The 21,500-nt window shown below is 39.3% G+C and overlaps 2 protein-coding genes across 7 annotated transcripts in view; one reads left to right on the top strand and one right to left on the bottom strand.

Annotated features, from left to right (window-relative positions):
- LOC111863187 (RCC1-like G exchanging factor-like protein) overlaps window positions 1–12,256 on the bottom strand; it is a 22,287-nt gene extending 10,031 nt beyond the window's left edge. Inside the window, exons 1-5 of one of the 4 annotated variants that reach the window (XM_023849257.2) lie at window positions 12,058–12,256; window positions 10,092–10,270; window positions 6,769–6,929; window positions 4,564–4,666; window positions 2,763–3,057 (exon numbers count right to left, since the gene is read on the bottom strand). In XM_023849257.2, coding sequence (XP_023705025.1) covers window positions 2,763–3,057; window positions 4,564–4,666; window positions 6,769–6,929; window positions 10,092–10,263 — 731 coding nt within the window. In that variant the 5' untranslated portion in view covers window positions 10,264–10,270; window positions 12,058–12,256. The other 3 variants (XM_023849260.2, XM_023849258.2, XM_023849259.2) reach the window with 3 other exon arrangements.
- A 202-nt stretch (window positions 12,257–12,458) lies between these two features.
- Window positions 12,459–20,439, top strand: LOC111863189 (zinc finger protein 706). 3 transcript variants are annotated; one of them, XR_002842556.2, is made up of 3 exons: window positions 12,459–12,580; window positions 12,849–12,999; window positions 15,116–16,011. XR_002842556.2 is itself a non-coding variant. In XM_023849262.2 (3 exons), coding segments are annotated over exons 1-3 (249 nt in total). In that variant the 5' UTR covers window positions 12,459–12,610; the 3' UTR covers window positions 19,754–20,439. The 3 variants fall into 3 exon arrangements, 2 of the variants coding, with proteins under 2 accessions (XP_023705030.1, XP_023705029.1); XM_023849262.2 differs by lacking the exon at window positions 15,116–16,011 and adding an exon at window positions 19,658–20,439 and having other exon boundaries at window positions 12,459–12,612; XM_023849261.2 differs by having other exon boundaries at window positions 12,459–12,612.
- The last annotated feature ends 1,061 nt before the right edge of the window (window positions 20,440–21,500 follow it).

Genomic DNA, 21,500 nt, shown 5'->3' with positions numbered 1-21,500 from the left:
GGGTTTTACTTTTGGTTTTAGTTACTGTCTTAAGCTATGCTTTCCTCTTCTTTAGTCGTCATCTTGCACTTCACTTCTTCCAACATCAATCTGGCCACTAGGTTGTCAAGGGTTCTGTCCACGGTCGCTGTTGAGTACTAAGCGGTGCTGAAGTGTTTGTAGTCTTCTGGTAGAATCATTGTTATTTTTGTCATGATCATGTTTTCATCAACGTTTTGGTTCAGTTGACGAAGCTTGAAGGCAATGTTCTGTACATGACTTCTAATCATCATCATATCCTTAGTTTTGTCATACTTGAAGTTGTAGAAGTCTTGCAGCAGAAGGCACTTCTGTTGAGAGGTGTCTCGCTGATAAATTTGCTTCAAGGTGTCGTACATTTCTTTCGCAGTTGTGCATGTTGCAATGTGAGTCTTCACGTGTGTCTCTTATCGTATTGGCACTTTGCATCTTGCATCTTCCATTTCCTTATATTTTCTTCGTCTCTTCCTCGGTCACTTAACAGGTTGCTGCCATCAACGATGTTTATCAGTTCTTTTGCACGCATCAGAATCTTGATTTCAAAATCCCACAGTGGAAATGAGTCGGTGTCCTTCAGTGTCATGCTTATATATTACTTAACATCCATATTGGATGAGAAGAACTTTTATTATAATACAAAACAAAAACAGATGAATATAGATCACTATTACCAACTTGAACATTTTTACATTACTAGATCTCAGCAGTTCCTGGCTGCATTTGCACTCTTGGACATTTAGAGTTGAAATGAAGATCTGACAGTAATGCTATATTCTTTCGCCCAGATTAAAATTGCTACATCACATGCTAACAGAACCAGGGATCATTAAATCTTGGTTGGACTCTAATTAAACTTCTGAACATAAAATTTTCACTTAAGTTAATTTCATAATCATCATCCCTATTGCAAGGATTGGTTCCAGTTCCACGCACTGCGTGTCAGGCTTCAGAACCTTCAGTGTTGCAAAATCCAAAGAAGTGAGAACTGGATGGTACGAGGCTTGTCCACAAAGTAAGTTTCCCTGGGGCCGTTTGCAGAAATAAAACACAATTTCATGGAAATATTTATTGCAACAGATACAGCAAGTGTTCAGCTATTTTTCAACATAATCGCCACCGGAATTGAGACATTTGTCATACCGTGGAACCAACTTTTGAATACCTGTGTTGTAGAAGTTTGCCGCCTGGGATTGGAACCACTGTGTGACAACCATCTCCGCCTCTCTGTCATTCTCAAAATGCTGACGCTCACCGGACAGAAATTTCTTGAGGTGTATGAAAAGATGGAAATCACTGGAAGCAAGGTCCGGGCTGTAGGGTGGATGATTAAACACCTCCCAGCTGAACTCCTGCAGGAGACTTGCTGTCCGTCGAGCCATGTGCGGCCTAGCGTTATCATGCAGGAAGACAATACTGGCACTAAGCATCCTGCGCCGCTTGTTCTGAATGGCCTGTCGCAATTTCTGCAGTGTTTCACAGTAACGCTCAGCATTCACCGTCTCACCTCTGGTCAGGAAGTCGACGTGGAGATCGCCCTGTCTGTCCCAGAATACCGTGCACATCACTTTCCGTGCCGTCTGCTTGAATTTCGTCTTACAGGGAGATCCACTGTGACGCCAATGCATTGACTGCTGCTTGGTTTCTGGGGTAATGTGTGCAATCCACGTTTCATCACCTGTGATGATCCGTTCCAGAAACTCGTTGCCGTCATCATGGTACCACTTCAGAAATGTCAATGCTGACTCCTCCATGTGCTTTGTTTTGTGTTCTGGTGTCAGTTGCTTTGGCACCCACCTGGTGCAAAATTTCCTGAACAACAGGTGCTCCGTGACAATTTTGTGCAACAAGGAGCGGGAAATCTGCGGGACATGACTGCTGAGTTCCGTAATTGTGACGCGACGATTCTCCATAATGCGTTCCCGCACAAGCTCCACCAGGTCGTCTGTAATGATGGATGGCCGTCCACTGCGCTTCTCATCATGTACACTTTGTCGACCTGCTGAAAATTGTCTGCACCAGCGACGCACCATCTACTTGCTCATGCCGTTAGGCCCATAGACTCGGCACAGCTGACGATGAATTGCGATCAGCGATGTGCTCTGTGCATTCAAAAACTTTATCACTGACCGCACTTCACAGTCGGCGGGAGCTGGAATAAGAGCCTCCATCTTCAACAGCTGCAATGATGCTACTATGGGAATGCGGGAAATTCCGTTAATGCATGCGCCATGCTACATCATTGCTCTATCACGTACGTGCAGTCACTTCACGCAATATAGGGTTTGCTAGCTGTGGGACAAGTGGGAAACTTACTTTGTGGACGTGCTACATATAATTCACAATGGAACAGACAGGTCTTGCAGAATCTTTCAGGAAAGAATATGGCCCAAAAAGAGCTGTGTACAGAACATAACCCCCACGTGAAATGCGACTCTATTGTGTGTTTAATGTGCTTTTTTTCTAAATCTCACTATTTTCAAGATAATTTAACAAGGGATCTTTATATTCTGTGGCCTCATAATTCGAGAAACATTGGACCAATTTTAACTAAACCTTGCATCAGAAGTCCTTGCACTATAAGGAAACAGGCTGTAATTGTTACTTTATCAATAAACTTGTTTTATTTTCACAGTAGAAAAATGAGGGTGAATGAATTATGAAATTAAATATGGTCATTTTTATTCAGTTGTTCGAGTTCCATGTCAGAATACTGGATGACCAGAATATCAAACTGGCAATGATACCTGTGGTCCTGTCCACATTCAATGCTCTTGATTTTGGCTCCAGTTAGATGCGGTATGTTGTGAATAATTCGGCTGCCAGAATATTTCTCTTTCTCCACAATCTGCCTACCACACTGGCCGTATGCATTGTTGCCTAATGTGAATACACCTTCTCTATCAGTAAGCACCAGGAGGTGAGCCCGTCCAGCAGCCACACTCGTTACCTTGGTGTTTGGGATGTCTGCCAGAGGCAGTTCAATTGGAGCTGGTGCCAGCATCAGTTGCAGTGGATGCTCTCTGCGTGGGGCATGATAACCTGTTAGGTGGTAGATACGTAGATAAGTCAATAAGTAAGTTACAAATGGATATAGAACTTAAACAAATAAGAGTACTGATTTGAAAAATGCTTTTATTTATCAACATAAGCACTCTGTATATCGAGGCACTTGTCCCATCGTTTCACGAGCCCCTGAAAACCAGCAGCATAAAATTCTTTGGGCTGCTGTTGGAACAAGGCAGTGACTGGGATCACGAAGGCATACTGCTCACTGCATTAAGCCTCAAGGACAAACTGTAAATGCCGACTCCTACTGTAACATCCTCAGGAAACTTCGTAAGGCCATTCAATGGGAGCGACCAGGACTCCTCCCCAAAGGCGTGTTGCTCTTGCATGACAATGCGTGTCCCCATACTGCCAACAAGACAAATGAGACGCTGCAAAATTTCAAGTGGGAAGTCCTCGAGCATCCTCCATATAGCTCCGACCTTGCTCCAAGCGACTTCCATTTGTTTGGCCCTCTTAAACATCATCTTTCGGCTGAACATTTTCCTGACGATGAAGCTGTAGAAAGGGAATTCACCGCCTGATTCCGACAGCAGCCCAAAGAGTTTTATGCTACTGTTTTTCAGGGGCTTGTGAAATGATCGGACAAGTGCCTCAATGTACAGGGAGATTATGTTGAAAAATAAAAGCATTTTTCAAATCATTACTCTTATTTGTTTAAGTTCTATATCCATTTGTAACTTACTTATTGACTTACCCTCATAAAACATCTTTGTAGAAGTATCATACTCTTTCTGCAAGGAAAATACTATCTTTAGTACATGATTTTATAAGGAAAAATGGGCCTATGTTAACATCTTGTCTGTGTGTGTCTGTTCTTCCGTACTTTTGAACTGACATTTTCACAAAACTTGAATTATCATACTGCTGGAGGACACTTTATCTTTGTATTATTCAATTTCATAGTTTTAATAATATTTGACTCCAGTTTTACGAACTTCTGAGGTGGCGAAAGACACCGACCTCACTGCTGTAATGAAGGCTCCTAAAATTATATGTAGTAATAAGTATATTCCCTTGTCGAGGACTACAGCTACATTATGGAGAAGACGTCTGTGTGCCCCAACAACTTCGAGAGCTATGCTGGTAGGAGTGCAAGCTACTGGTAGGGCCATCCATGCCAGACAGGCCAGAGGGTAGGGGCCAGATGAACTGTACTCCCTGGTCCTCCAGGTTGGGGATCATGCATGGGGCTAACAACCTCACCCCAGATAAATCTACTGTCATAAAACCTCCAGAGTCTATGGAGGAGGCCAAGACCACACAGAGAAGTAGCACTAGTAAAGAAGAATCACTACATCCACTGAGCAGTCCTTCTAGAGAAACTTAACTCACTACCTGAATTGTTGTGTTGACAGGTACAAATATAGTGTTCTAATCTCTGGAAGACTGGCAGCTACTTCCAACATCTGCATGATACAACATTTTGACTGTGTCTCATTATGGAATAAATAAGTTTTATAAGTACACTGAACTTACCTATTTGAGAATCTGTATTGATGCCACATCCAAAGACTTTATACTTTTCCCTGGTGTTAGCGGCAAGTGCTGTAAATCCATATCCACAGGCAACGTCAACAATCTGAGGGGCAAAAGCCATTACAATTTTTAGTTACATGAGTTTTTAATGTAGGGGTACTTTTTCCTACATAAATTAATTTCCAACACAGTGTACAATACCACTTAGTGAACCTGAGAAATTTACTGTATTTGAAACTGAAAATCTGTGACTGCATTTCTATAATAGTTGCAGTTATAATACCACATACAAATACTCAGAGCCTGGAGTTTTCATGGGGATGCAGTATTCTGGGATGTAATGTTGTGTGAACGGGTACTGTTTCAGGGGAACCTAATGAAGGCAGCAGGTTCTCACAAAATATTGATACATATCTATCAAAACTACTAGTACATGTCATCATATCCAGAAGATAATAATCTTATTGTAAATACTATAATTACACAGAAGACACTTTACAGCATTTTATTATTGAACATTAATAAGCCCTCTTGCAGTAAAAATATGACTTATAATTTGGAAATTTTAAGGCCAAAACGGATTTGCTTCTTGTGGCATGTGACGTATTTATGTTTTATTGCTTCACATCATGTACACTATTAGTAAAAATAAGAGGAAAGGTGAAGTTGTCTCCATGCTTAAGCACCACACCATGCAGGTGTATGGGGGAGTGGAGGTAAAGTTCTATATATACTTGAAGTTTGTACTGTATGGAGGTTAACTGTAGACTTCACACTACAGTTACTTTACTTTCAGGGAAAAGCCTCAGAGTCAGTCTGGATGAGATGGCACAGACAAAAATCTCTGACTCTACTGGGAATTGAACCCTAGTCATCCATCCTGCAGCAACTGAACTCTCTTGGCTCACACCACTAAATGTGTACAGTGCTCGAATATGTGAATACACTGTCTCCGTATCGCTCTATACAATACAACAGTAAAGATGTGTGAGATTATGGGAGCACAGGTCGCAGGTATTGGTAATTGTTCCTCTGCTGTTACCTGTCATCATTTTCATGGAGAATGTTTATTTAGAGAAGCATATTGAAACCTCTATATTTTTTGCAATACTGCATGTTATGCATATATGGGGCACCTGGAACTAAACAGCTGTTAGTTAGTTATTGGAGAGGGTGGGTTTCCCCATGCACTTAGACCTGTATTGGTCCATTGTGCTTCCCTCTATGATTTCTACCAGTCTCTATATCCTACCGGTACTGGTGCTTACCATCAGTCCCGCCCAGCCAGTGAGACCGGCTCTACTAGCTGAGAGGTATCTATAATGCTTCCCCCATCTACCAGAGGTATTAGAGACTGCTGTTGGGTGGGAAACGTCCGTAATTTGGCTCAGTGACCTCCTTTGGAGATATGAGGTTCTTTTACGTGCCGTAAAGCTACGACACAGGACCCACGGCTTAAAGTCCCTCCCGGAGGACTTGTTCCCTGAATTTTTCCGCCCTTAAAAATTTGACGACCTCCACCAGGTTTGAACCCGCGTACTATGAGTCATGAGGTGGGAACATTACCTCTAGACTACGGAGGCCGCTAAACAGCTGTTACTTTCTGCACAATATTACATGACATGAGAAGTAACTGTATTAGGACAGTTATGTTCAACTTGCAGGTAGGCACGTGAAGATTATATACTGACAGAGATTGTCATGTTTGACTATAAATGGGTTTAGGATGGATGATCAGATTTACTGGACCATTTGATACAGTGCATGACAACAGTTTACAGTTCACTGTCTCTCTCTCACACACACACACGGGCACCTATTCAAAATGTGGGAATTGGCAAGATCACCCTTCACTTCATAAAACCTACGTTACACAAACAATATATAGATGTCATTCTTTCTTATATGTTCGTATTATTGAATGGTGCTGTCTTAACTGCAGTGGTTATGTATCATTGAACATGGTGGAAAGATAAAACTGAATGATAAGTAAGAATTTTGAAGGAAGCAAACACGACTCATTTCAACATATTATCCTGGCCTTGACCTAGAAAATGAGCAAAAACCACGGAAACAACTAAGGATAACTGATAACATGACCATGATTCAAACCAAGTAGTATCTCCAAAATACAAATCTTATTGCTACAGCAACCTGTCTGGTCCCCTATTTATTATCATAATATTGGTGGAATGAGATCCTTACCTTATGCTGCTCTGCAAAATGTGTTCTGACAGGTTTTGTAAGATAGTGGATGGGTGCTCTGCTTTTCTTCAACTGAAGGTTGACACCAAGAGCACCATGCTCTGCCACACCCCATACATAGACTCGCCATTTAGGTGAGGATGTGCTTGCATACTGGAAGACTAGTGTTAAAAAATTAAATGATTGTAGTGCTGCAAATGGTATTCTGTACCACAGGTTAGCACTGTACACTGGATTGCAGAGGAATGAAGAATATTCAAGACCGATGACCCCACCATTAGAATATTTAAGACAATGTTTATCACCAAATTCTAATTTTAGTTAGCTTTATACATAAAAAAGGTAAAGCTGTACCTGTGCTCAGTTAATTAAGCACCATGCCATGAAAACTTATGGGGGACTAGATGTATAGATTCACATTTCCTTGACCTTGGCACTATTCGGATGTGAATGGCCAGCTTCACGCTCCGGCCGCTTTACCTCTGGGGAAAAAGCCCCTGGTACCCATTGGATAGGTGGCTAGGTGGGCCCCAGAGTCAGTCTGGATGATGTGGAGAAGAGAAAATTCTTGACCCTACCGGGATCTGAAGTTCAGTGCCTTGGTTGTCCAGCCAGTTGATATACTGATTGCGCTATCCCAGCTCAACAGTGCGTGGTGTTCCAAACACACACACATATATATATATACATATTCATTCATTTATGTTTAGTATACTACAGATGGAAACATTATTTTTCACCTAGTGACTTCATTTTTGGCAATTAAATAGCACCTCTCTCTTTTAATCCATTTGATGGTGTGGCCTGCTGACAGTTTTTGGGTTGGTCACTGTAACCCTCAAAAGTGGGGAAGCAAAGCTCGGTCATAAAACCAAAATACCTGGAAGATGGACATGTCTGCCAATTTAAACAGCTTCATACCTTCTCGTGGACATTATTAAATGTGGGTCATTATGATTTATCCTCAGATTTATACATGTAGAAGTTATATCATAATTAAACATGGTTACACACATTGGGGGTGCAAATGGCTTCTAAGCACTCCAGATCAGTAGAAAAGTCCAGCAGAATGGCCATCACATACTACAAGAAAATTATTAACCGTAGGCTCATGAATTTATTCCAAAGTGTATTGTTCTTAGGAAAAGTAATTTCATCTTATGGCCCTGCAAACAGCTTTCTCAAAATTAAGTGCTCTGGACCCAAGTAGACAGTATGTCTGCATCACTTCTCCACTTCAGTTCAGGCAGACATGTTTTTAATGTGTTAATTAGATTTTTAGACTATTATCATCTATACTGTACAATGTCACATAATTAAATTAGGAAGAATGTCTGCCTAGCATTGGAATAAAATACATTTGGAAAACGTGTAAGATTATTTAATGAAATAAGTTTTGTAAGTTGTATCACTGTCTATTGTTGGCTTTGTTCATGACTGCAGAATTCATGCTGTTATTTTTGTAATGTACCTACATACATGAGCACTTTTTTCTAGGAATGGAAATAAATACATCAAAAATATGACCACATGCCTGATGAACATTTCAGATTAATATAATTCACATCTAATCAGTCCCTGATGTGAACTTGTAATGGGCTGGGATATCTCACTTAATAAAGAAAGTGGCTATGGACGTAACAATCAAAATTAAACTTCTCAGAACAGGCAGGAATTTCTTTTTTCACCATTACACCCTGACTAGGTCTGCACCCATCTAGCCTCATTTTAAAAGAAGCTTCTTAATTTCTGGATAAAACAGCCAGAGCACAGGGCTGACCACTTGCCCCTGTCAAGTCCATGTAACTTTACCTCTGTGCCCTGCATATGCAATAGTTCATTGTGCTTAGTCACATACATGCAGTTCCTGTCCATCTCACTGCACATTTTTATTTAAATTTGATACATTTAATTGCTTAATTAATTAAGCTTTTTGATTACTTACATCTTCTTAATTGATAAACATAAAAATGAAGTAATGTTTCTTTTAGTAAAAATCCCAAGCAACACAGTCACGAGGAGAGGGGATAAACTATTTTTTACACAAGTTTCTTTTTCATAGTGTCATAATTTTAATGACTATAGATGGGGTTTGGATTGATAACTGGATGTACTGAACTCTTACAAATTGTAACTACAAGTACAGATTATGCTCTCACTGTTGCACACTTAACAGACCACTATAAGACATACTAGGTCGTCTCAGACTGTTACAGTCTTCACTAGCCGTTGCTTGGTAGGGACTTCCAACTGCAGATGTTCCCCTTCCTCTGGGTTCCCGAACTGTCCCTGCCCTTGGATACCAGCTTCTCATAGCAACAGCTCACAACTACTGAACCCCAGTGGTTATTTAACTTACTGACACACCAACTGACTGATTCTCTCCATCTCCTAACTCATACTGCTTAAAATATAAACATGAACCACTCACCTGTTGCAGTACAGTTGCTGTGTTAGTGTCTGCTGGCAGAGTCATTACTTAGAAATGACTGATGTATAGTTGCTTATTTCACAATCGTTGGTTTAATTTGGTCCAACATATACTTTTGCACAGAATTTTATCATTAATCAAATATTCATAAACTTTTGGCGAGTATAATGCCATAAGATGAACATTTTAAGGGAATGCTTTCTGTTCAAGAATGTACTGTAATAGAAGTTCTTTCTTCAAAACTACTGTACATACTGCACTGAATATCATAATCAAATGGTTAGTACTCCTACTTTGTATTTGTGAAGTCCCAAGTGTAAATCTAGGCTACTCTAACATGTCCTCAGTCCCTTCATGCAATGCTGGAATTTTAAATTAAAACAGGTAATAACCACTTCCTTCCATACACGTGTTACTAGACAGTGAAACGGTGAGACTTTTTTAGCAAATGGAACATTTGGGAGACAATTTTCAGATGGGAAACTTGTGTGAGAAATTCTGTTTGTTAGTTGGACTATAGATTCACAAATGCTGCATGACCTTAAAGAGATGATGTGATTAGCTGAAGGGATGGAGGGGGGAGCGGTCTACTTGCAGACACTATCACACCTTTCATTTGAAATTGAGGGAATTCACCGTAAGCCCCATTAATGATATGTCACTCTGGCTGAAATTTTGAATCTGAATAAAAGTCGGGCAATTTAACAGTAATCCAATCACCTTGATGAATGCCATGGCTCAGGAGCTGCATGATACATCTGGGAAATGCTGGTAACAACTGTACAGTACAGTCTGTACTTCAGTACCTTATTGCTCATTCTGACAAGAAAGGTGTGGAACTACAAAACATACAATTGTCTTACATTCTTTTGAATTAACACATCGATATTACCAGGTAATTTCTCTGATTCCTCTGGGTTTACTGGATATTTTCGTTTTACATAATGTCGTACAGAATTCTGAAGGTACGTCCATTCCTTGTTTGCACTTCTGTTCGAACTCTGCCTTTTGAAGAGTGATTTACTCTGGCACCGTGATACATCTAACTGCTTTATTATATTCATGACTGAACTGGAAATAAAAAAAAAAGCATTATTAACAAGAAACTTAACTCCCAAGGCATTCAGACACATGTGTGAAACACAGGCATTATTTATAAGCCACAGGACTGCACAGCAGATAACAGTGCTCATCATTCTGATGTTATCAAAGTACCTTCTGAAAAGTTCAAATACCTGTCACTTGATTAAATTACATGCCACAATAGGAATGCTTAATATAATTAAAATTCAAGCTATGTATTTAATGATGTTCTACAGGCTACAACAGGCCAATCAGTGGCTGCCGTGCCGAGTGGACCCAGTTGGACTCCGCCCCCCACTAAGGGAATAGTGATGTAGACTGATTACTTTTTATGCTTTTTAACAGAGCTGATCAAATACAAATATCATATGAGATACAATTTGAGTGGGGTATTTCAATTACAGAGGTTATATGCTACCAAGTTAGTTGTCACAGTAAACAACGCCATACTAAATTCGCATCTAGGCTTGGTTGGCTAATGATCTATTCTGTTTCTCCAGAAACCACAAAAGGTACCATCCTAGTTCCATGTATGCAGGGAGTATGAGACAAAATTCAGATCATGAATACTGCCAAACATACAAACAAGAACAAAGGAATTGCATATACAGCATCAGATGTAAAAGTAATACGTAAGATAAGAAGGCGGCTTCAAACCTAAATCACTGAACATTAAGTGCAAAACTTGAATGGGAGAAATATCCAAGGCCAAAACTGAAGAAAAGTTCTGGAATGAGGCTTTCAAATAGAATAGGCTAGAGCAAAAATTGCCAACAGAGAAGAAAACACAATCACAAGGAAAGTTGAATAAATTGCTATCCATGAGAATAGTCATGACACAGCCAACACTGCACATGAATTCCATACGATAGGACAACCATTACTTGCTTGCTCCAGTAGTAGATTGGCTAGCATACTGGGCCTCAATTCTAAACATTTCTGGTTCGATTCCAATTGTCACCGCAAATGTATTAAAATAAATACAAGGATATTTTGTATTTGTAATTCATTTTATTGGTGCTAAGAATAACTCGGCCTGCATAACGCAAAATAATTGGATTTATGGAGTAATTAATTGTAATGGTTGGGGAAGGACGCGGTCGTAACCTAACTTTTTACGGTACCATTCCGGCAAATACAGATCAAAATAACTGCACAGTGACGACAGTGGCAAACATCCATGACATGCAAGAGCTGCTACCTTCCAGAATCTGGTGTAAGTCAAACACATTTAAAACGACCCATCGATCCTTTCAACTGCCACATATGAGTCCACAGTCCACAGCAACGTTCATCTGGACCATTTGGACTAATTACAAGCGCTGTAATTGTTTGACGTGAATCACAATAGCACATTTAGCCTTAATGTGCATTACTTTTACCTTAGTCTAAATATTTATTTTTATTCAAAGTGGTTACGAGCATAAGTAATTTCATCATATACACTGTTGTGTTGTATATGTGAGTAAGAACGATGCAGATAAAACCTCAAAAACATATACAAATACGAAATTCTCTCGTACCCTACCACTGCAAGAGAAAATATATACCTTCTCCAGTCCCATATTCGAATTCCCCCACTACATCAGTGCTAGGTTACAAAATTTCCCAAAATAAAGAAATTAAATATCCCATTCGTAAGCTGAAGTTGGTGTTAGCAGAATTAGTTCATTATGAGGTGCAATGATTACATTTAAACGAACTTTAAAACTATGCAGCGTACAAGTATATACACAAAATAAATGGTTAATCAACCAAGAATAATTCTTCGTTACCTTCATAGCCTGCACAGAGTCTCATCTCCTAAGCGGGCGAATCGTGGCCCTCAATGCCAGCACGTATTTTTAGTCTTTGAAACATTTGGTATAACAAATTCGGTGCATTTTTAACCCAGAGGATAACATACTGATTTAAACGAGGTTTCATTGGATTACATGAAGAAAAAGAAAAATACATATCCTGAAATACTTAATGGTAAACTTTTTCAAATACGATGTTGAAGTCACATTATATACAAAAATAATTTCTCAATATATTATTTTTAGAATTACTGAAAATACTCTTGTGGTTATATAGAAAATCTTCATTTGGTGAATTATGATATTATTTATAAAGACTACATATGTAGAATATTCGATTATGTCGTAAAATTGTGTCACTGAGTTCATTTGTAACTTCCTGTAATGGTCATATCCGAGAGGCTACCTGCTTGTTATTAGCAGTTTGTTTTAATAGGAGTTCGATTTATTGCCGAAGTTAAGTTTTTGGCGATTAATATAGCCTACGATTGTGTGAATGGTGTGTAATCCAAATCTGTGAAGTTAACGAATGTTAGTAGACATAGGTATACATAATGTATATGCGGAAGGATGCAGGGCATTGACATGAAACAGGAGCAAATGTTGTGTTTTTGTCTTAACCAAATTCATTAACATAAAGTACAGGACAGTTTACATAATTGTAATGAAGTCATACGAATATAAACGTATTAAAATAACAGTTTTTATATAGAGGCATGGATGCATATTGTTGGGTAATGTTTGATCAATTTATTCTTACGATATAGGTGTAAAATGGCCAGGGGGCAGCAGAAACTTCAGTCACAAGCCAAAGCTGCAGAGAAACTGGCGAAACAGAAAAAGCAACAGGGTCATAATGCTAATCTGCAGAAGAAAGCGGCACAAGCAGCCCTTGTCCATGTTTGTTCAGTTTGTAAGGTATGAGGTGCTACTATAAAATATGTATTTTATTGCATGTTATTGAGACCATTAATAAAAAAAAGTAAAGCTATCCCTGTACCACGCCGTGAAGGTCCATAGGGTTGTGAGACATTGAGGGTCCCACATTATTTAGACAACCGGTTCAGAGATGGTGGTAAGTTTGTCAGCCTTACATGCCAGCCTCTCATTACTCCCCAGGAAAATTATTTATTTAATTCCTGGTTAGTGGCTTAGTCAACCCCAGGGCCATAGTGCAGCCGGAAGGATTAGGTCAGTTGAAAAATTGCCAGTGACCTCATTGGGACTTGAACCTGCGACCTTCTGGCTTGTAGCATAGTGCCTCAATCAACTATGCTACCGCATGCCCCCGAGACCAGTAATGATAAAGTCTAAAACCTGCTCATGTGATTCATATGGCTTGCATGCAGGCGGCTGGCCATGCCATAGCTTAGGTGGTTGGTCGCCAGTTTCCCACCCAAGTTCAGTCGTGGGCCATGTGGAATTTGTGGTGGGCAAGGTCCTACTGAGATGGGTTTCCTGCAAATGATTCTGTTTTCCCTATCAGTTGCCATTCTACCATTTGCTTCACGTTCATTAATCATCCAGTTATCTGATGCTGTATGATCTTGGCACTGACAGTGTCATTAAATCAAGCTAAAAATACGAGGGGGTACCCAAAAGAAACCGAACTTATTTTTTTTAAACTTATTTATTCAAATTTTAAGCACAAACCTTCAATCCCCTTCAAAGTACTCTCCACTTACACTAATACACTTGTCTAGTCTTTTATTCCATTTTTCAAAACATTGTCTAAATTCATCTTTTGAGATGCTTGACAGCGCCTCCGTCGTTTTTTCCTTTCATGTCTCTTTTCATTTGAGGAAACAAAAAAAAGTTGCACGGGGCAAGGTCGGGTGAGTATGGAGGGTGAGGAACAGGGGTCATACCATTTTTGGTCAAGAATTGTCGTACAGACAGGGCTGTGTGAGCAGGGGCATTGTCATGATGGAAAAACCAGTCACCCGACTGCCACAAATCTGGCCGCTGAGCTCCAAGTCACTCCCGACAGCTCCACAATTTCTTCAATGGTCCGTCGTCGATCTTCCTTGATGATTTCACGAATTTTTTCAACATTTTCATGTGTTCGGGCCGTGGAAGGACGACCAGAACGAGGTTTGTCATCAATTGACATTTCACCATTTTTGAAATGGGAAAACCACTCAAACACTTGAGTTTTCCCCATAGCATCGTCTTTGTATGCCGTTTTTAACATTTCAAGAGTTTCTGTTCCACTTTTCCCGAGCAAAAAGCAGAATTTCACTGCCACACGCTGTTCACGAAAATCAGCCATTGCAAAAATGATGATCACACAAAACAATTGTCACTATAAACTCTGCCAAAACTAGTCCTTACCTTCTGAAGCAACGGTAGTTGGCTTATCGACTCAGGAATGTTAGCTCTATGCGCTCATAGCGGCAAAACGCGGTACTACAAAAGCTCTGCCCACAAAAAAATTAGTTCGGTTTCTTTTGGGTACCCCATCGTATATGCTGGCAGCGTCATCTTAGTGATCCTTTTTTTTTTATCCCATAACTTTGTATCACTTTTACAGTCTGAAATGTAATAATTTTGTATTGCTTGTTTGTCCTCCTCTTCGTCATAGCTGCTTATGAAAACTTTAAATTTTGGACCTGAGTCATAGGGCAGTGTATTAAATGTTCTTGTTCAATGATGAAATTTAAGTTTCTTAAGGCTTCAAGAAATCTAATCCAGTAGTAGAAGCTATTACTTCATTTTTAGGCATTGAAGTGAATAATAATTTTGGAGTTGATATATTGTCATGTATTTAGGACTGTTTGGATTGGTAAATAGATTTATTGCACACTTACATCTTGGAATTACAAGTAACTATAATGCCACATAAATCACTATAACCCACACCAGACTTCTCAGCTTGTTACAGCATTCACTGGTCATTGCCTGGCCATAGTTTTCTAATGGGGGCTGTTCCTCACTCCCTACTGGCTCTCGAACTGCAGTCTCTAACCTCCAACTCTTGATACATGTGATGACACTTTACAAATCACTGTCACACACCTACTAATGTTCCCAGTCATGGTCTTCACTACGCTGCTGGGTAACGTCTTCCAACAAGAGACACTCCTCTGAGTCTGGGCACATGTCCTTGCAGGCTGGCATCTATCTCACTACAAGACTTGCCATTGCTATACAACAGCTTACAACAGTGGGGGCTCCTACACCTCTACTAGGAAGCAACTGTCTGCAACGACCTCCAGCGCGTCTGTCTGCCAAGTGCTAACTGCATACTACTCGACTCACTGGCTTTCGGCAGTTGGTTCGCCAGCACAGTTGTTCCTGGCTTCAGTCTCCTTGAGATCCATGACCAAGATTTTTGTTCTCTGCTAGATATGTACATGTTTAGAAACGGGGCCACCTCTTCAACAATGGAGGGGTTGGTCTTTCTGTTTAGGCACTACATTTGTTGCACCGTAGTTTCAGCATGAGTATAGCTGTGCTGTCATGGCATCCAGGTCTTTGAGAACTCTGTACACCCTTTGACTTACTGGCTTGTCCTGCTGGTCATCATGATATAGCCCTCGGAGGGACTCAAGGGAAGACACCGCTTCAAACAGTTCTTCTGTTGTTGCATGACATGGCTATCCGCATTGACTGAAAGAAAACATCATTCCCAGTGGTACTTCCATTGGTTATGTTGCGCTGTGTGATGTGTTCTATTGTTGTGTCGCCATTTATCATGTCATTGCCTAACAACTTGCTTCAGGTTTCAGCAAATATTCACAATATTTACACCAAATTCGGACATTAATATGAGCGGTGGTAGATCACAGTGTAATTTCTGGGTGACCAGGACCACAAAATTTTTCAGTCCTTGATAGTGCATAAGGATTGTGGATAATGATTAGATATTTATTCATTCTTAGCCTATTTTTCATATCTTGAAAAAATAAAATGAGGCTTATGAGATAGTGTTGCTGTCTGTCTGTGTATCCCTCTCTAAATTTTGCTAGGTACCTTATGAGATCACATTGCTGTCTGCATGTCTGTGTATCCCCTTATTGTTTTTGTTTTCTTTGCTGTCCATGTTGCATTAAAGGAAAGCATGCTTCAAGTTAGATGTTTGAAGTTTGTCCCATTTTCAGAGGATATGTTAGCTGTCTGTATGTTATGAATTTGCCCTGCATTCTGGTGGCAAGACATCAACATATACTTCATTTTCTTGTATTTACCTCTGGACCCACTTTTTTGTTTTCTTTATGGTATTTTGTTAAAAAGTAAAGTAAAGCTATCCCTTTAACAGGCCGTGAAGGCCCATAGGGTTGTGAGATATTAAGGGTCCCACATTATCTTGACAGTCGGCTCAAAGATGGCGGTATGGTTGTCAGTCTTACGTGCTTGGCCACCCTTCACTCCCCAGGAAAATTATTTAATTAATTCCTGGTACCCATTTCTGTTAGAGGCTGAGTAAACCCCCAGGGCCTAGTGTGGCCGGAAGGATTAGGTCAATTGAAAAAATCCAATGACCTCATCAGGACTTGAACCCGCGACCTTCTGGCTTGTAGCATAGTACCTTAACCACTACGCTACTGCGTACCCCCATGGTATTTGTGTTATCTCCCAATAAATTTACATCATCAGCATTGACCAGGAGTGATGTGTCCCATTCAATTTCAGTCCTACCTGGTCTTCGTGGACCTTCCTAACGGCATGTTCTAAAGCAATGGTGGTAAGGTGTCTCCTTGTTCTAAGCTCATTTTTGATAGGAAATGTATCAGACAAATATTTACATATGTGGACTTTGCTATAGGTTTCATTTAAACACATTTTTGTAATCTTAACTAACTAACTAACTAACTATGAGAATATTGTACAGCAGTTCCCCCTAGCTGAGTCATAGGCTTTCTTGAAGCCTCTGAATAGCCGATGTACTTTCTCATTTCAGTTCCATTTTCTTTCTCTCCACCATTTGCCAAATGCAATAATCTGATCAGTAGTTGATTAGTTGATCTGTTGCATAAAAATCCACTCTGATGATCCCCAGTAATTTCATCTGCATGTGAAGTTAAGCTAGAGAGAAGGGTATTGATAACATTTATATGAAGTTGACAGTGATATGCCTCAATAACTACTATAGTCATATTAATTGCCCTATTTGTAAATTGGTAAACCAGAAGGAAATAGGAGAAATAGGAGAGTGGGAAGATCAAGGTTAAGATGGGAAGAATGTGTGTGGCAGGACATAAGAATTTTGGGCATAAAGAACTGGAGGAATGTAGCATCAAATAGAGAAGAATGGCAAGCAATCCTGAGGAAGGCCAGGGCTCACAAAGGGCTGTCAAGCCAGTGATGATGATGATGATGATGTTAATTTGTAAATTGGTGCAGTAATAGACTTCTTCGACTGCTCAGGCAATTCTTCCTTATTCCAAATAAAATTAATTAGTTTGTGGTTTTCAGAATGTAATCTTTCACCTCCTGCTTGACTCAGTCCTTCTGGAATTTAGTCAAAACCTGGCATTTTGTGTCTGCTCAGCTTTTCAACAGCAAGTAGGTTCTGAAGGGTTCTGACGATGGTGGATGAGACACAGAATTATTGGGGACCCAGAGTGTCCTCTGTTACCTAGAATTCCGGATGATGGAAAAAGACCAAAACCCCAATAATTCTGTTTTCAATAGCAGTTTCAGTTTCAAAAGAACTAGACTCAGGTATTTATGGTTCAGCTATATGTATTTCTGTATGGGACACTGTTCATTGTCAAAAAGTGTAATTAACAGGGGAATAAAAATACATAACAACTTACCCTAGCAAATTTTAAGATTTTTAAAAATAAATTAAAAAGTTATTTATTACAAAACTGTTTTTAGTCTCTGCAAGAGTTGTTTAGTAACAGTGATAGACAGTAGTCTGGTAACTCGAGTTAGTCTTGATGTGATACGAAAGTATATAGAGGGTCTTTGGACTGTTAACTTCACTAAATGTGTGATGCTCTGTTTAACATGGCTGACTTGTGTTTTTGGTGGTTTAAGTATATTTATTGCTTTTGTATTGAATTGCTGGGAGTTGTCATCCATGGTTGGTAAGCTGCAGCAAGGGGTTACTGATCAAAAAGGGATTGTATTATTCATTGTTTTGTATATTATTTCGTACATTTTAAGAGTTGTTGACATGTAGTGTTTGGCTGTCTGAACTGACTTATCCAATAGTGTCTGTGTAGCAGGTATGGGTGGTAACTAAATTATTGTTATCATTATCATCAACATCACTGTACATTCAATAGTTGAGAAAGTCATTCTTCCACCTATTCACACTGTTGTGAGAATTGTGGGAATCTGCAAGCAGATCACCATTCTAATCCTTTACCAAGTTAGTTTTAGGTAACATATCCTTAAATAAACTGCATTGATGCTGTTTCCAGGAAAATAGCTGTATGCCCCTAAGCAGCTCAGATGAGAGATATCAGTTTCTTGGAAATGATTGACCGATTTTGTTTAATTATCCACATAATAAGGTTGTTATTTGTCAGACATATATGAGAAAGTATGTGCATTGTCTTCATGGTGTCAAGAAGTTGCTAGTATCTGTTATTGAATAAACATTATTATGCTGTTAGACAAGCTGTGTTTCTGTCAGTGTCCAACAGTGGCAGGTGTAACAGTAGAAGTAAATTATGCATGATGGAGTAATAAAATTTTATTTAACTAATAAACACAAGCAAGAAGCAACATTGTAAAATATGTTACCACAGTCAGACCTGTCTAAATATTGTTTTGTAATATTTATTAATCTGCAACTAACAGATGGATAATTTCTTTAAAGAAGGGGAAGAGATGTAATTGATGTAGAATCTGTCTTTTTGTGTGTATGTGTGTGTGTGTGTGTGTGTGTGGGGTCTTCTTGTGTCTTCAGTTTACTGAGACCTCCTGTGAAAGGTGGGCACCATGAGAATTGAGAAATAATAATTTTAATGTATTGCTAGTGACTCTGCTTCGTGTGTTCACAATTCAGTCATAACATCCAGTATTGAAAAAATAAAAAATACTGTTGAGCAGCAATTTTCAGTCTCTGTGGCATGGCACACTGGTGTGATGTGAAGGGTCTGCAAGTGTGCCTCAGGAGTTTTGGAGAAGGTTGAAAAGAAGAGAGGAAAAATTAAGGAGTAAAAAAATCACCAAAATCCATGATCAAAATTATTTCTAAAAATAACAATGATTAGAATTTTAGCTATTGAACTTTTGAACACAACCTTATTACTCATTTTTTTAACGATGAAATCAGTCCTTAAAAATTGATGGTGTGCCTTGACAATTTTAGTGCCTTGTTTCATGTGCTATGAGTTTAAAAAGGTTAAAAAAACTGTGGTGTAGAGAGAAATGTTGTAGGCTGTTGTGGTATACTTTTTTTCATGTCTGAACCAGTCAGTTAAGAAAGTTTTCGTTTATGGTGCTGTTTCAGTTGACTGAATTATTTCACAGCAGTATTTGTAGTAATGCTGAATGTTATGGTTAGTGGTTACTGTTCTTGTTTCATATTTGAGAGGTCCTGGACTTAAGTGATAGTGCAGTAAGTGCATGATAGTTATGCTGTATATAATGTTTTCTTCATTTTTTTTTTCAGGCACAAATGCCAGATCCTAAAACATACAAGCAACACTTCGAGAATAAACATCCAAAGAATGAGTTGCCAGATGATCTGAAGGAAATAGCTCTATGATATCATTATGTGTGGTACAACCCTCTCAGACTTTTCACTTTTTCTATGAGGGACACTACATTATGGGGTACTTTGGACTTATACAACAATACTCATTTGTCTTGATAACATCTGCAAGTTACTGTTGTGAACATCCTTCATTGGGGGGAGGGGGGTAATTAATGATGGTATTTTATGTGATTTCATTAGCGCTTCTTCCAGTTACATGAAATGCAACAAGTTTTGTTCTGAACAAAATTGTTTTTCATAGGTAGATTTTGTTTGTTGAGTCATTAGAGCAACTGGGTTTCCAGAAAGAGAAATTAAATGCTATGTTGCAAGCATAACAGTTACTTTTTTATTTTTACAAAATTTGAACTTTGAACAACTTTTAATTCAGTAAAAAATCCACACAAAAATTGATTTGTGTATAATGAAATTAATGTACGTTTAAAGTTGTCATTAAAAATGAAGAAATGTAAATGGGTGCTGTATATTATTGATTTCTGAATTCTTTGGGCTTCAGGAAGGGTCCATTACTCTTTGAGACTGGAAGATTTTATTTATTACATGTTGATATAGATGTGTTTGGATGTGTGTGTCTGTTATCAAGTTGGAGCAAAGCTCCTGTAAGAATCTTGTGAAGTTACTTTTGTACCCTAATTAGTGCTGCTGCATTAACAATAAATTAAGTAGTTTGGTTAACAGTGATTACTTTTAGTGTTCCATGAAAAAACTTCTGTGTAGAATTTACATTGTAGATATTAATTTGGAAACTAGAAAACAGTTTTCATTTAAAACCTGACATGTGACATAATTTTTGCATTCTTAGTTGGTCAGCTAAGGCATTGTGAGCCGACATGACACAAGAGAGGGAGAACACAGTAATTGATTTAGAAATTATGTTATATGCAAATGTTTTCATATGTTTTACTTAATCATAAGTTTGCTTGTTACTGTAGTAATTCTGTGAGCTGCAGTAGCACAGTCAGTAGAGCGACTGGGTATGGGCTGGACGTGAGGAGCCGGGATAGCACAATCAGTATAGCGACTGGCTACGGGCTGGACGTGAGGAGCCGGGATAGCGCAGTCGGTATAGCGACTGGCTACGGGCTGGATGTGAGGAGCCGTGATAGCTCAGTCAGTATAGCGACTGGCTACGGGCTGGACGTGAGGAGCCAGGATAGTGCAGTCAGTATAGCGACTGGCTACAGGCTGGACGTGAGGAGCCGGGATAGCACAGTCAGTATAGCAACTGGCTACAGGCTGGATGACAGGGGTAGGAGTTTGAGTCCCAGTGGGGTCAAGACTTTTCACTTCTCCATGTCGTCCAGACCAGCTCTGGGGTCCACCCAACCTCCTATTCAGTGGATGCCAGGGGCTCTTTCCTCGGGGTTAAAGCGGCCAGGGTGTAAACCTGACCACTCACCTCCAACTAGTGCCGAAGTCAGGAAAATGTGAATCTCCATACGGCTTAATGGCATAGTGCTTAATTAGTTAAGCACAGAGACAACTTTACCTTTTACCTATAGTAATTCTAGTGAAGTTAATGATATGGAAGTGTTTGTGAAGTCCATGTGTTATGCTTGTAGAAAGAGGAATGTCCCAGCAAAAGTCAGCTGAAAATCAATTTTCTATCCTGATACACCCCAAAACTTAAAAGATTTTAGTTACTAGTGGTAATGAAGAATAATTTAGTAGGTTGTGACTTGTAGTGTTTGGATTTTCAAACTATTTCATTTCTTTTATCTCACCTTCACTAAAAGTG

This window comes from Cryptotermes secundus, unplaced genomic scaffold (genome assembly GCF_002891405.2).
Source record: "Cryptotermes secundus unplaced genomic scaffold, Csec_1.0 scaffold501, whole genome shotgun sequence".
Taxonomy (NCBI): Eukaryota; Metazoa; Arthropoda; class Insecta; order Blattodea; family Kalotermitidae; genus Cryptotermes; species Cryptotermes secundus.
The sequence above is the reverse complement of the archived record's forward strand: the minus strand, read 5'-3'. Positions and strand labels throughout refer to the sequence as shown.